Source organism: Glycine max, chromosome 20, assembly GCF_000004515.6.
Source record: "Glycine max cultivar Williams 82 chromosome 20, Glycine_max_v4.0, whole genome shotgun sequence".
NCBI classification, from domain to species: Eukaryota; Viridiplantae; Streptophyta; class Magnoliopsida; order Fabales; family Fabaceae; genus Glycine; species Glycine max.
Genome location: NC_038256.2, coordinates 45,954,211 through 45,966,680, shown reverse-complemented (window position 1 = coordinate 45,966,680; position 12,470 = coordinate 45,954,211). Strand labels below are relative to the sequence as shown.

The 12,470-nt window shown below is 32.3% G+C and overlaps 2 protein-coding genes across 2 annotated transcripts; one reads left to right on the top strand and one right to left on the bottom strand.

The window, feature by feature from the left end:
• The first annotated feature begins 2,375 nt into the window (after positions 1-2,375).
• On the top strand, positions 2,376-6,622 carry LOC100811471 (uncharacterized). The gene is made up of 2 exons (XM_003556428.5): positions 2,376-2,830; positions 4,058-6,622. The coding sequence occupies exon 2, from the start codon at positions 4,159-4,161 to the stop codon at positions 6,409-6,411; it is 2,253 nt and encodes a 750-aa protein (XP_003556476.1). The 5' UTR covers positions 2,376-2,830; positions 4,058-4,158; the 3' UTR covers positions 6,412-6,622.
• Positions 6,623-8,472: 1,850 nt separating this feature from the next.
• On the bottom strand, positions 8,473-10,379 carry LOC100816274 (uncharacterized protein At2g34160). The gene is made up of 5 exons (XM_003555525.4): positions 10,240-10,379; positions 10,075-10,123; positions 9,212-9,274; positions 9,057-9,121; positions 8,473-8,852 (listed from the first exon to the last, which is right to left on the bottom strand). The coding sequence occupies exons 1-5, from the start codon at positions 10,351-10,353 to the stop codon at positions 8,745-8,747; spliced, it is 399 nt and encodes a 132-aa protein (XP_003555573.1). The 5' UTR covers positions 10,354-10,379; the 3' UTR covers positions 8,473-8,744.
• Positions 10,380-12,470: the final 2,091 nt, after the last annotated feature.

The following is a 12,470-nucleotide window of genomic DNA, read 5'->3' as shown; positions in this document are numbered from 1 at the left end:
TTTTTTTATTTTATATTTTATAACTACTTTAATAGCTAGTTGTACCAAATAATTATAAATTTTATAAGCTAATTTTTCACCTTTTAACTTTCAGTTAATTTTATTCAACATAACCTATGTAAAAAAACAATGTTTAAGGTAAAATACAATTTTAAAGAATAATATTATACAATTAGGCTAAATTATATATTTTATATTATAACAAACTAAAAAGTTTCATTATTTTTCAATAACGATTTTAGATAGTAATAATTAAACAGATAAAGTCCAAACATTGGTATAATTTTTGTACAATTGTAACCTCATATACCTCATTAATATATTTAGTTAAAGTATGTGGTAAATAAGTTAAGTGCTATATATATATATATGGATGTCAATAAAGGTTGATCCAATTATTGATGAAGATCTTGTTGATAGTAATTTGTAAGTATTTTTAGGACCATCTTTTTTAACAAAAAAAAGCATACACGTATGAATTAATTGATGCAAAGTTATTTTAATTTAATTATTGATTTAAGTTCAAGATTTCAATATTTATTTGCATTAATATTAAGAGAAAAAAAACTTATTATTTGCAATTGTCCTATCTAGTCAAGTATAATTATCTCTTAAAAAAACACCTACTGTGTCAAAAAAATTGCTAAGTGGTAAAAATAACAAAATATGCTTAATAATCCCAGTCAGAAAGGTCATAGTACATTTGGAAATGTATAATGTATTAATGTCGTAGGTTATAAATTCAAGATCTGAATGAATTCTAATTGAATTTGTTTTTTTTTAACATTCTATTTGATTTAGTCTGGATTGAGTTTCAAACAGAGGGATATTCTAAACATTTTTTATGAGTATTTTAAATACTAAAATCTTAAAATACATTATTTAATTCAATAGTTTAATATTGAAAAGGTTGATCAAGTTAGTTTAAGCTACAAACGATAAATTGAAAGGTCAAGAGGGGTCTGGCTCAAGCTCAATTGATTAGGTAAGGATGTGCGGATTGTTAAACTGCTGAAATTATTTTCAATTCCTATGATTAAAAACAAAAAAGAAGAACAAAATGGATTATAATTGATGTAGATTGGTTTGAAATTTAAGCGAAATTAAACCAATCAATCAAACTAAATTTGCTGAGTAAAACAAATCAAATATGATGCACATCCCTTGCTATTTTTTTTTTTGAAGGATCCCTATCTAAAATTAATTAAAATGCTCAGTTTACTTTGACAATTGAACTATTTTTGAAATTGAAAATAATTGCGAGCATGGCAGGTTGCATATAGATATGATAATGAAGATTAGAGATTATTATCTTCTCTCACACCCAAAATCGTTTCTATATATTGTGGCAAAACCAACTGACACTCTCACAAAAGCCAGTTTGGATAATTCTGGCAAACAAGAAAATTCACTCAGTGGTGGAAAGCTTCATTCTTTAGTGAAGATTTCTGTCATAAGAAACCTGCAGAGCCAGAGCAAAAGAAAGAAGAGGAAGATAATAAAACAAATACTACTAGTGGAAAGACTTTTTCTTTAACTGTTGCTCTTAAATATTGAAAGTGATGATGAGGATTAGTAGTCATAAATATTGAAAGACTTTTTCTTTAACTGTTGCTCTTATTGGATTGTAATTGTAGTTTTTTTCTTTTTAATATGTAATTGTAAGAATGAGTGTCTTGTACATATTTTCTATTCGGGTGTGTTGACGAACATATCCAATCTAATGAAAACCTACAAAATTGATTAAAAAACCTAAAAAAATAAACCAAAAATAAATGATTTCAAATTTGAAAAACAAATTTTTATTGGATTGGATTTTAGATTTAATTTTTAAAATTGATTTAATCCAATCTAAATTGAACGCAAATATTTTTGTTCATATTTTGACAATATCACTCATGTTTATATTTTTATTTTTTATATATTAATAAAAATTATCACATAACTTATTATTATTTATAAAAAATATATTCAATTAAAGATAATATCTTCTAACTACTCGAGTTGAGATGCTAGTTATATAATGATATATAAATGAAACATTGGATATTTTAAATTAATTTTTCTTATTATTTTATTTAATAATTTCTTAAAAAATAAAAGTATGATTAAAATTGAAAATTAATTTAATCCAAATCACTTTAAATTAGATTGGATTAAAATTTTGAAAAAAACAATTGGATGATGAATTAAAAAAGCCAAAGTGATCATATTAAATAATTATTTCATTCAAAATTAATTCAATTTAATCCATGATCATCCCTATTTCTATTATGAATAGAATAGAAAACAAAAAAGTACAGTTTTCAAGCTGTTGCAGAAATGCTTGTTATCTTGTTTAAGAGGAAGGGGTGAATCAGAGGATGGAAGAAAAGAAGCATAAATTAGGCTGATTTATTTTATTTGTAAAAAAAAATAAAAAATAGATTACTGCTACTAGTGTAGAGTGGGGCAAAACAGTAATTCGCCGAAACAGAAAAAAGAAGAGGTTGAATTCCTTTGACCTAAATACCCTCTTTTTGTGGATAGCCCCAAACCTGTATTCCCTTCTCAGCCCTCACAAGCGATGCTTCTGCTACCCCTCTAATTCCCAATCTTCCTCTCCTCTCCTTGCCCTTCGTCTTCTATTTCCGATTTACTTTCCCCGCCAATTTTCCTCAACCTCTTTTCAAATTTCTCTTCCTTCTCCTTCAATTCACAAAAACCCTTCGATCCGCTCTGAACCCTCGCCCTAGTGCCCTTACGAGCATTACCCATCTCCCTTTTATGTTTTTTCCAGATCCTAAGGCCATGGTTTCACACCCTTTTGAGAAAAGGTGAAAGCTTTCAGGTAATTTTCCAACATTATGAATCTTTAATCATCTGGGTAGGGTAAATGCTCATGGGTATTAGTAAATTCTTCTTTTTTTTAGTCAATTAAATTGTGGGTAATGGATGTGATTTTATGTTTTCATGAAAGGTTGTGTCTTTTTTGTTAGTTCACTTACCTGTAAAGCTGTTCCACATTACACTTCTTATTTTCCCTGTTCTCACCCTACCCCAATGAGTTACTATAGTCCAACTTAAGTTATTTGGAGTCTTAAGGTAAATGCATATTTTGTTTTTCTTGGATAGTGTAAGTGATTTTAGTTTTTCATGAATGTTACCCATTTTCTGCAATGAAAAGGCGGTGATTTTCGTTCTGGGGCTTAGGAAATTGAGTTTCTGTAATTTGAATTTGTTTTTGGATGGTTATCGATTAATAGAAGTATGAACGGAATGTTTATGACATGGATAACAACTGGATGTCGATTCTATTTCTATGTAACCATAGATGATAGATTTGTGGGTTTGTACCCCCAACTGTGCAAATATAATTATAAGTGTGTGTTTTGGATGAGCTTACAAAATTGATTTTAATTTGAATTGGTTTTGCAAAATTAATTTTGATTAAAATTGATTTTGAAGTGATGTGATGTATGCTTGAATGTATTTATTTAAAAAGCAAGTTAATAGTAAAACTTGGTATACAATTTCTGATCCAACACAAAAGATACCTAAAGTTGTTTCAACTCAAAATCAATTCTAGAATCAATTCACCAAACATGTGAACATTTACCTAAAGTTGTGTTAGCTGTCATTTCAGTAATTCAGTGTGACTCTTGATATCTTAACATGAATCAAACGTGCACTACATCAATAGTTAATGTTTCATTATGTAATTTGTGATTTATGATGAGTGATGGCACTTGAATTTGCTAAGGGTGTAAAATTTTCCCTTGTCTCATTTGAATTATTTATTTGCTGCTGTTTCAGCATAGAGGCCCGACATGATTTAGTTAATTGTAACTGTCTAATTGTACATTTGCTATGTATTTGATGTGGGGCATTCGAAGAAAGGATAGAAAAGTAAAAACAAGGAGAAATAAGTGGTTTGTTTTTGGCATGCTTTGTGAACTGGTTGCTTGTATGATTTTCCATTATTTCTTTGTTTCTTTCTGGTGATTAGGACTTTTATTTTTAATGCACCTGACAGAGGATTGATATTGTTTATCTGACTAGTCTTTTGTTATTGTAGGATCTTGCAACAGTGTCTCATCCATAAAGCCATTATTTAAGCTGAACAGTGGTTCTTCTTGTTGTCAGCTTGTCACTATATATAGTGATTTTATATCTTTGATGGCCAATCACGATTTGATACTTGGTCAAAGCCACAATTTAGCACTTGGTCATGATCAGCAATTGGTGCTGGGCCATGACCATAATCTGGGCCTCAGCCAGAACCATGCATTGGAAATGGGATCAGCCCATGAGCACCATTTAGATCTGGGACAAACCCATGATCATGAACTGGGCTTGGGGCATGCCCATGATCATGAATTGGGGTTAGGACAGAACCATGAACATGAAGGTGATGATGGTCACACTTACGAGCACGAGCATGAGCGTGAGCTAGCCATGGATCAAAAACCTGAACATGATGACCATGACTTGCCCCTTCCTGGACAAAATCATGAGTTAGTCCTATCAGAGAACAATGATTTGACTGTTTCAGAGAACCAAGAACTTGATGAGAACATGGGACTGGCTGCGGTTCAGAACTCTGAAATGGGAATTGATTCTGCAAATGATATGGATGTTCAACAGTCACAGCTTGTGGTACCCCCTATAATTCAGGCTCGTACTGCAAGTCCTAGTTATGAATTGTCAGTGGGGCAAGAATTCCCTGATGTCAAGAGTTGCCGAAGGGCTTTGAGGGATACAGCAATTGCGCTGCACTTTGAAATGCAGACTATAAAATCTGACAAGACCCGGTTTACTGCTAAATGTGCTAGTGAAGGATGTCCCTGGCGCATTCATGCAGCTAAGCTCCCAGGGGTTCCAACTTTTACTATTAGGACAATCCACGAGAATCATACATGTGGAGGAATTTCTCATCTCGGCCATCAGCAAGCTTCAGTTCAGTGGGTTGCTAACTCTGTGGAGCAAAGGCTGAAGGAGAACCCTAATTGCAAGCCAAAGGAAATATTGGAAGAAATTCATAGGGTTCATGGTATCACCTTATCATACAAACAAGCATGGAGAGGCAAGGAGCGTATCATGGCTGCAATGCGTGGATCTTTTGAAGAAGGTTATCGCTTGCTTCCACAATACTGTGAACAGGTGAAACGCACTAATCCAGGCAGTATTGCATCTGTTTATGGAAATCCAGCTGATGGTTGTTTCCAACGTCTCTTCATCTCCTTTCAAGCATCTATATATGGCTTTTTAAATCCTTGTCGGCCACTATTGGGACTTGACAGAACATATTTAAAGAGCAAGTATCTTGGAACATTGCTTCTTGCTACTGGGTTTGATGGTGATGGAGCTCTCTTTCCTCTGGCATTTGGAGTTGTTGATGAGGAAAATGATGATAATTGGATGTGGTTTCTGTCTGAACTTCATAACCTGCTTGAGATTCACACTGAAAACATGCCAAGGCTTACTATTTTGTCTGATAGACAGAAGGGAATTGTGGATGGAGTGGAAGCAAATTTTCCCACTGCTTTCCATGGATTTTGTATGCGCCACTTGAGTGACAGCTTCCGTAAGGAATTTAATAACACCATGCTTGTCAATCTTCTATGGGAAGCAGCTAATGCTCTTACTGTAATTGAATTTGAAGCAAAGATTTTGGAGATTGAAGAGATATCACAAGATGCTGCATATTGGATTCGAAGAATTCCACCTCGCCTCTGGGCCACTGCTTATTTTGAGGGGCACAGGTTTGGTCATTTGACAGCCAACATAGTTGAATCTTTAAACACTTGGATATTGGAGGCATCTGGACTTCCAATAATTCAAATGATGGAATGCATTAGAAGGCAGCTAATGACTTGGTTTAATGAGCGCCGGGAGACCAGTATGCAGTGGACATCGATACTCGTACCATCTGCTGAGAGACGTGTAGCAGAGGCTCTTGATCGTGCACGCACATACCAGGTTCTTCGCGCCAATGATGCCGAGTTTGAAGTGATAACTCATGAAGGAACAAATATAGTTGATATCAGGAACCGTTGCTGTCTTTGCCGTGGCTGGCAGCTCTATGGTTTGCCCTGTGCACATGCTGTGGCAGCACTTCTCTCCTGCAGGCAGAATGTTCATAGATTCACAGAAAGCTGTTTCACGGTTGCAACTTATCGCAAGACGTACTCACAAACCATACACCCAATTCCTGATAAATCTCTCTGGAAGGAGTTGTCTGAGGGGGATGCCAATGTTAGCAAAGCTACAGAAGTTGTTATCAATCCACCTAAATCACTCAGGCCACCCGGGAGACCAAGAAAGAAGAGAGTTCGTGCAGAAGACCGTGGACGTGTTAAGCGAGTGGTGCATTGTAGTCGTTGCAATCAAACAGGCCACTTTAGAACCACATGTGCAGCTCCCATCTAAGTTGCTGAATTAATAAATTGGACAGCCTTTAGTTATGTTATGTTATGTTCTCTCCGTGCCTGTAGTCCTTTTTATTATTTATTTAGGTTTTATAGCTTAGACTGGCGAGTAAATGATCTATGTTATTTACTTGACATTAATGTGAATTAATTCGTAGCAGATACTCTATGTGTATATCCTTCAATAATTGGCATTGTTCTTCAATAACGCATATAGTAATATTGCATAATTTTTGTTTCTTACAGTTTTGTAGGGGTGTTCAAAGGTGTAGCCTCAATTTTTTTGGGGGCTCTTATAATTAGGCTTATAGTGAATGTCCACTAAGCCGAAGGCCTCGTAACTTTTCTTAGTGTTTACTTCTGCTACATTCAATTCGTGAATATTGTCCCTTTCGGTCTTGCAATATAACTACTTGTCTACATCAAAGTGGTTTCTTAATATATTTTTTCACCAAATTAACCTTTCAAATGGTATGCAGCTGGTCTTTGAAAAGCGAAATTGATAGCATTAGTTAATTATTAAAAGAACACGTTGACGACATTTATGAATAAAGAATTAATATGTTATCACATAGTTTTAAAAAATAAATATAAAATTGGTTGGATGGTTAAGAAAGAAAAAAAGGAGAAAAATATTGTGGATTCGATCCCTTATATTAACAAAAAATTAACAATTAACATTTGGTGCAAAAGTTAAAGGAGTATTTAGGAGTTTCAATAACGCTATATTTGGTAGATATTTGGTAGAGAGGAAAGAAAATTTTAAAATTTAAGTTGAAGGGAAAATAAAGGAATAAAAAATTAATATTTTAGTTTCTTGAAGTCAATTTTCTTTTTATCTTTCTTCTTTTTTTCTTTCAACCAAACAAAGAAAAAAAAAACATCATAATACAGTATTTTTTTTTCCTTTCAACTTATTTTTCTTCTATTTTTCATTCATTCCAAACGCACCCAATGAAAACTCGTCCCGTGCAATGATTCTCCACTGAGTTACCGCTTGCTGCCATAGGAAAACATTTGCAAATTTCTAAGTATATATTTTTATAATAATGCGAAGAAGTACATAAATTATAAACTATTTTGGTAGATAAAAGAAGGCTACAATGTAGAGTATATTGGCTTCTTCTTTTTTTTTTTAACTCTACTCCTCAAATTGCTCTGGGCTAGAATAAGGGAATTACTATTGGCTCCCCCCAAATGACTATTTAGACCCTCTCCTCTTTAGAAATGAGTTTTTTTTACCGAAATATATGAAGTTGGATATCCCCATAACACAATGAAAACAAGTTTTTTCAATATATATTGAAAAGATACACAACAATTTACTATTTATGGGAGAAATTATATGGCATAAAAAGGAGAATGTGTGGGGATATATAAGTCTTTTTAGTTAGTTAGGCGGTTCGAATAGCAAAGATGGGGTACTAATAGTAGGATCCCTAGAATTATGTTACGGGATTTGCTATGTGCTCAGCTAATGTCTGTTTCAAGACCAAAAAGAGAAAAGAGTTACCATTTCATATATACAAATTGGGAACCTTCGCAGCATTCTTTATTTTTCCTTGTTCTTGATTTATTTTGCTTTGTCTCTGTTTTGAGGTTGTCTTATCATCCTTATAGATGTGCTTTCTCTCCTTTTTCCTTAAATAAAGTTCTTTTGCCTTAAAAAAACATTTCCCTTTTAGTTTGTGCTTATTAAGTTGAGTAATTCGAGATTGTTACATGCAGTTACAATTATGAACAATGTTATTCAAAAAGTATATTAACAATGAACAGTGTTAAGTATGAACAATGTTGAAATTATTAATCCAGAGAATTGTGTGTATTATTCAATGAAATGGTAAAGAGTATATTTGATTTATAATTGAGAAAAATTAAACATCTGTATCACATGCAAACTTCAACAGAATTATGTTCGTTATTTATTGGTACAGTTCACGAGATGACTAGATGAGTGGCTTCGTTTATTTTTGTTAACATAAGCTCACTTGTAAAAAAATGATTAATGGGAAAAATCCCAGATAAAGTGGAAATCCGCGTAATGACACGTGACAACAACACCTCAGAATAAAAAAAGCAGGTTGGATGAACAGAAAAGGATAATGAGCGAGCTTAAGAGTCACCAGTCATGTACTCATCATCACAATCATATATGTGCAATGAAGAAATACAATCTAAATTGATGATGAAAATGTGCTCTACAACTTTGACCACTCATTGCTGCCTTATCATTGTAATTTTACGACCCTATTTACGTCTATGACTGCAAACAGTACAAAAGACTCAGAATGTTAACTACAACAGTTTCAAATTGAGTGGACTGTCTTATATTTGTCACTTTTTGTCATGATCATCATCAGCAGCTGCTGCTTCTGATTCAGTTGGTGCAGGAGGAGACATCAGATTGTCAAACTTGTCAGATTTCCCCAGCACAATTTCAATCTAAAACATCAAGAAAAAAGGGAGAGATAAAGCACCCAAACAGAGGGGACAACTTAAGCCTTATAGTAAGTAAACCAAGCGTGGGTTTGGTTAAGCATTGAAACCACGTTTAGGGAGAAACACATATTCCAAGGCACAAAAACTCTAAAAAAGCTTTTCTTTTTTCAATCCGAACGCAGGTTCGCAAACACATTGGGAACTCACCTTTGCCTTCTGTACCAGACGACCTTTGTTCTCATCTTTCATGCCAACTGTAGATGTCAATACTTCTGTTCCATTGCAAGATTGATATTGATTAGATTGGAGTAGCTACAACCATCATACAAATGTAAGTAACAGAAAAGAGGAAGAAGCCTTACTCTTCTCAGTGGCAAGTCCATTGTTCTTCAAAATCTCCGAAATTGTGACAACGGTAGCTATAGCTGCATAAATACATGTCATCATTTTTTGCAGAATATTATATTAGTTGGACTTGGAGTGGGAATAGATGAAGCAGGGGACATTTGATTTGTTCAATTGACGGAGGATGTTATGCCAGTACGACAGAATGTGTGCAAACTCTTATTTTCAGTGTTTTAGCATAAAATAAATCACGTAAATGCTTGGACGTTATGCCAGCCATATTCCATGATTTTGAGACGACATAGGAATAATTACAATGAGATGAGAGGCTATAAATATAACTTGGAATGCATAAAATATAAGAAACAAAACTACAAAACAATACTAACACCATGGTAAAAATAATGGCATATTCATCGAGTTGATTCAACAATGCCAAGAATGTAAAACATGCATAGACATTTCAGCATTAAAAATGCTTAAAGAATGTAATAGTTTGTACTAAGTAACAATCAACCAAAAATTCCAACAATTGGGCATGCAAAATATCTCTCATGGTAAAAAGTAAAAAAATCTTATGATCATGATTTTGGCTGCAATGTCAAGTTTTTCAAGTGTATGCTATTGTGATGCGACAATAATTAAGGTCACATTGATCACATTTGTCTATAATGTTTTACAATATCAATAAACACGATGCAATCACAACGTTGACCACGGCTGATATTTAAAACCCTGAACACAAGGTTCCGAGTTCAGCTTTATTTAATTCCTCATGTCAACGGCCAACAATACGAAATTTATACAAGGAATAAGAAGCATCCTTAATTTTGTGTTTTGTCCAAAAAGAAGGGAAATGTGAGTTTGAGAAAAGATGTACCCATTCCAAGAGCAGAAAGCTCAACCTCATCGTGCTGCTGTATGTACCTCTGCATCAAAAAGAAATAATTTCAGTTAGCCATTAATTGATCATATAACTCCAAATTCACGTACGTAAAGGAAAGAAAGACAAATGAAATTTCAAAAAACATAAGAAAGCGATTACCTTGGCGAGATTGACGTAAAAGAAAAGAGGTTTCTTAGTGTTGGAAACCTGAATTCTGTACTTTTTGTGGGAATCGTTTGCAGTTAAAGCAGGAGCAGCAGCTACGGTCGCCATTGTAATTCTCTGTAACTCTAAAACGGTAAAGTAGCGGAATGGGTTAGAGACTCACTTATATAGGTCACGATGACACAACACGTGGCGGCATATTAGGGGGCGTGGACGGAGTAAGAGTAAACTGTATTGAGACGCGAAAATCTGCATGGTAGTTATTTTTTTTGACTGGACCGATTCTTCTGCTCCCTTCCACAGTTCCACCTCACCCAATTCTCTTTTTGGTCAAATTAATATTATTCTCGCAATGTTGTTTTCAAGAAAATATATTTTGGCATCATATATTGCAATTTGATAGATTGGTATAGAAATTTATTTCACCCATTACTCGTTTTATCATTTATCTTCTGTCATTATGCGTGTCTTGCATGACTGCGCCTAAAGAACCATTAATGCAATCTATAGACATACTTCATCGGTTTACCAAATGACTGTTGTATAAGATGAAAAGAATTACTACTATTAAATAACTTTAATCATAGGAAAATATATGGTGAGTTTGTTTAATATTTAAAAAAAAAACACTTTTAAAAAATATTTTTTTAAGAAACAAGTAGAATTTATTTCTTTAAAAAACAAAAAAAAAACTATTTATTTTGAGTAAAAACAATTTAGACAATTACAATCAACTAAACCATTTCTCTTGTTTTATTATTATGTGATTCTAACTTATTCCTTGATTTAAGTAACAACAACTCCAATATGCTTTCTCATTCTCTTGTTTTATTTTGTGGTTCTACCTCAAAAGGTATGAGTCATACATAACTCATAAAGAGACTAGAGTTGTACTAGGTATGGTGAGACATGGCTTGACATGAGTGTCTATTTTTTTTTTTCTTTTGAAAATAGAAATTCTCCACACCCTCGATATAATTTTTCTCTTTATTAAGAGAGTTTAATTCAGATAATTAAAATAGTAGTATTGGATTATTGTAAATCCTAGTATTTGATTTTTGAACAATCTTCATACATATATATAGATATTAGCCGCGTAAGATGATTATGATCCTATCCTTTTTTTTGCTAGATAAATATTTGATTTTATTTATTGATAATGTGAAATATGATTGATCAATTAGATGATGCTATCTATTTAATTATAATTTTATCAATAAAAAACTTGAATATGTTTTTGGTTTAAAAATATGATTATTTAAATTATATTTTCTAATGTTTATATTCAATAAAAATAGCTCATTTTAATTCTTTATTGGGAATTGAAATTTTCTAAAGAATAAAAGTAATAAAATAGAAATAGAATTTAATCCATAAGTTGGATGTTTTTAAGATCAAAGCATGTTTAAATTAAAAAGTAATAATTACGATGATATTCGAAAGCTTTATTTATTAATAATAAAATAAATCATAATTCACTTGAGTGAATGCGACATCTTCTTCATAATCATAGGCACACGTGCGTTTTTTTTTAGAAAACGCGTGCATATTTAATTTCACTCTTAATTTGCAAAGCCTATTTCTAATCTTTTAGGTCGTGGCGTCGTGCTGGCACATTGATATGGTGCATGTTCCAGACTAATTAATATTATTCGCAGCATATCCATCACATAGGAGTAGCGTTTTTTGATAGTTGAATAATATTTTTAATCCACATAATTGATATTTGTTTTTTATTCAGTCTTTACAAAAAATAATTTAATTTTATATGCATAATTTTTTTAATTATTCTTATCATTTATTGATGTAATAATGTTTTCTATTGAAATTACAGTAAAATGAGGAGTAAAAATTAAATTAAAAATAAGTGTGTTGTAATATTTTTTTATAGTTGTTGTTATATTTTCATTTGAAAAAAATATATAATATATAAAAATTAAAATTTAAAATAAGTCTCCCATTTATAGCATACAAAATATGTTTGAAACTTCCTTAAATTTAATTTGATTCACTTGAATATTCATCAATAATAATATATATTATAATATTTTTTTTCAAGAGTATCTCTAGTTTTTCATCTTTTAATAAAGTTTTTTTTTCATACACATAGGTTGACGAAAAATTTAACTATTGACGGCATACTTGTTGGTTCCTCTAAAATTTTCAAAATTTCATTTGAATTCCTCTAAATTTGTGTGTTTGTTTTTCTTTTTCTTAATGTGAAA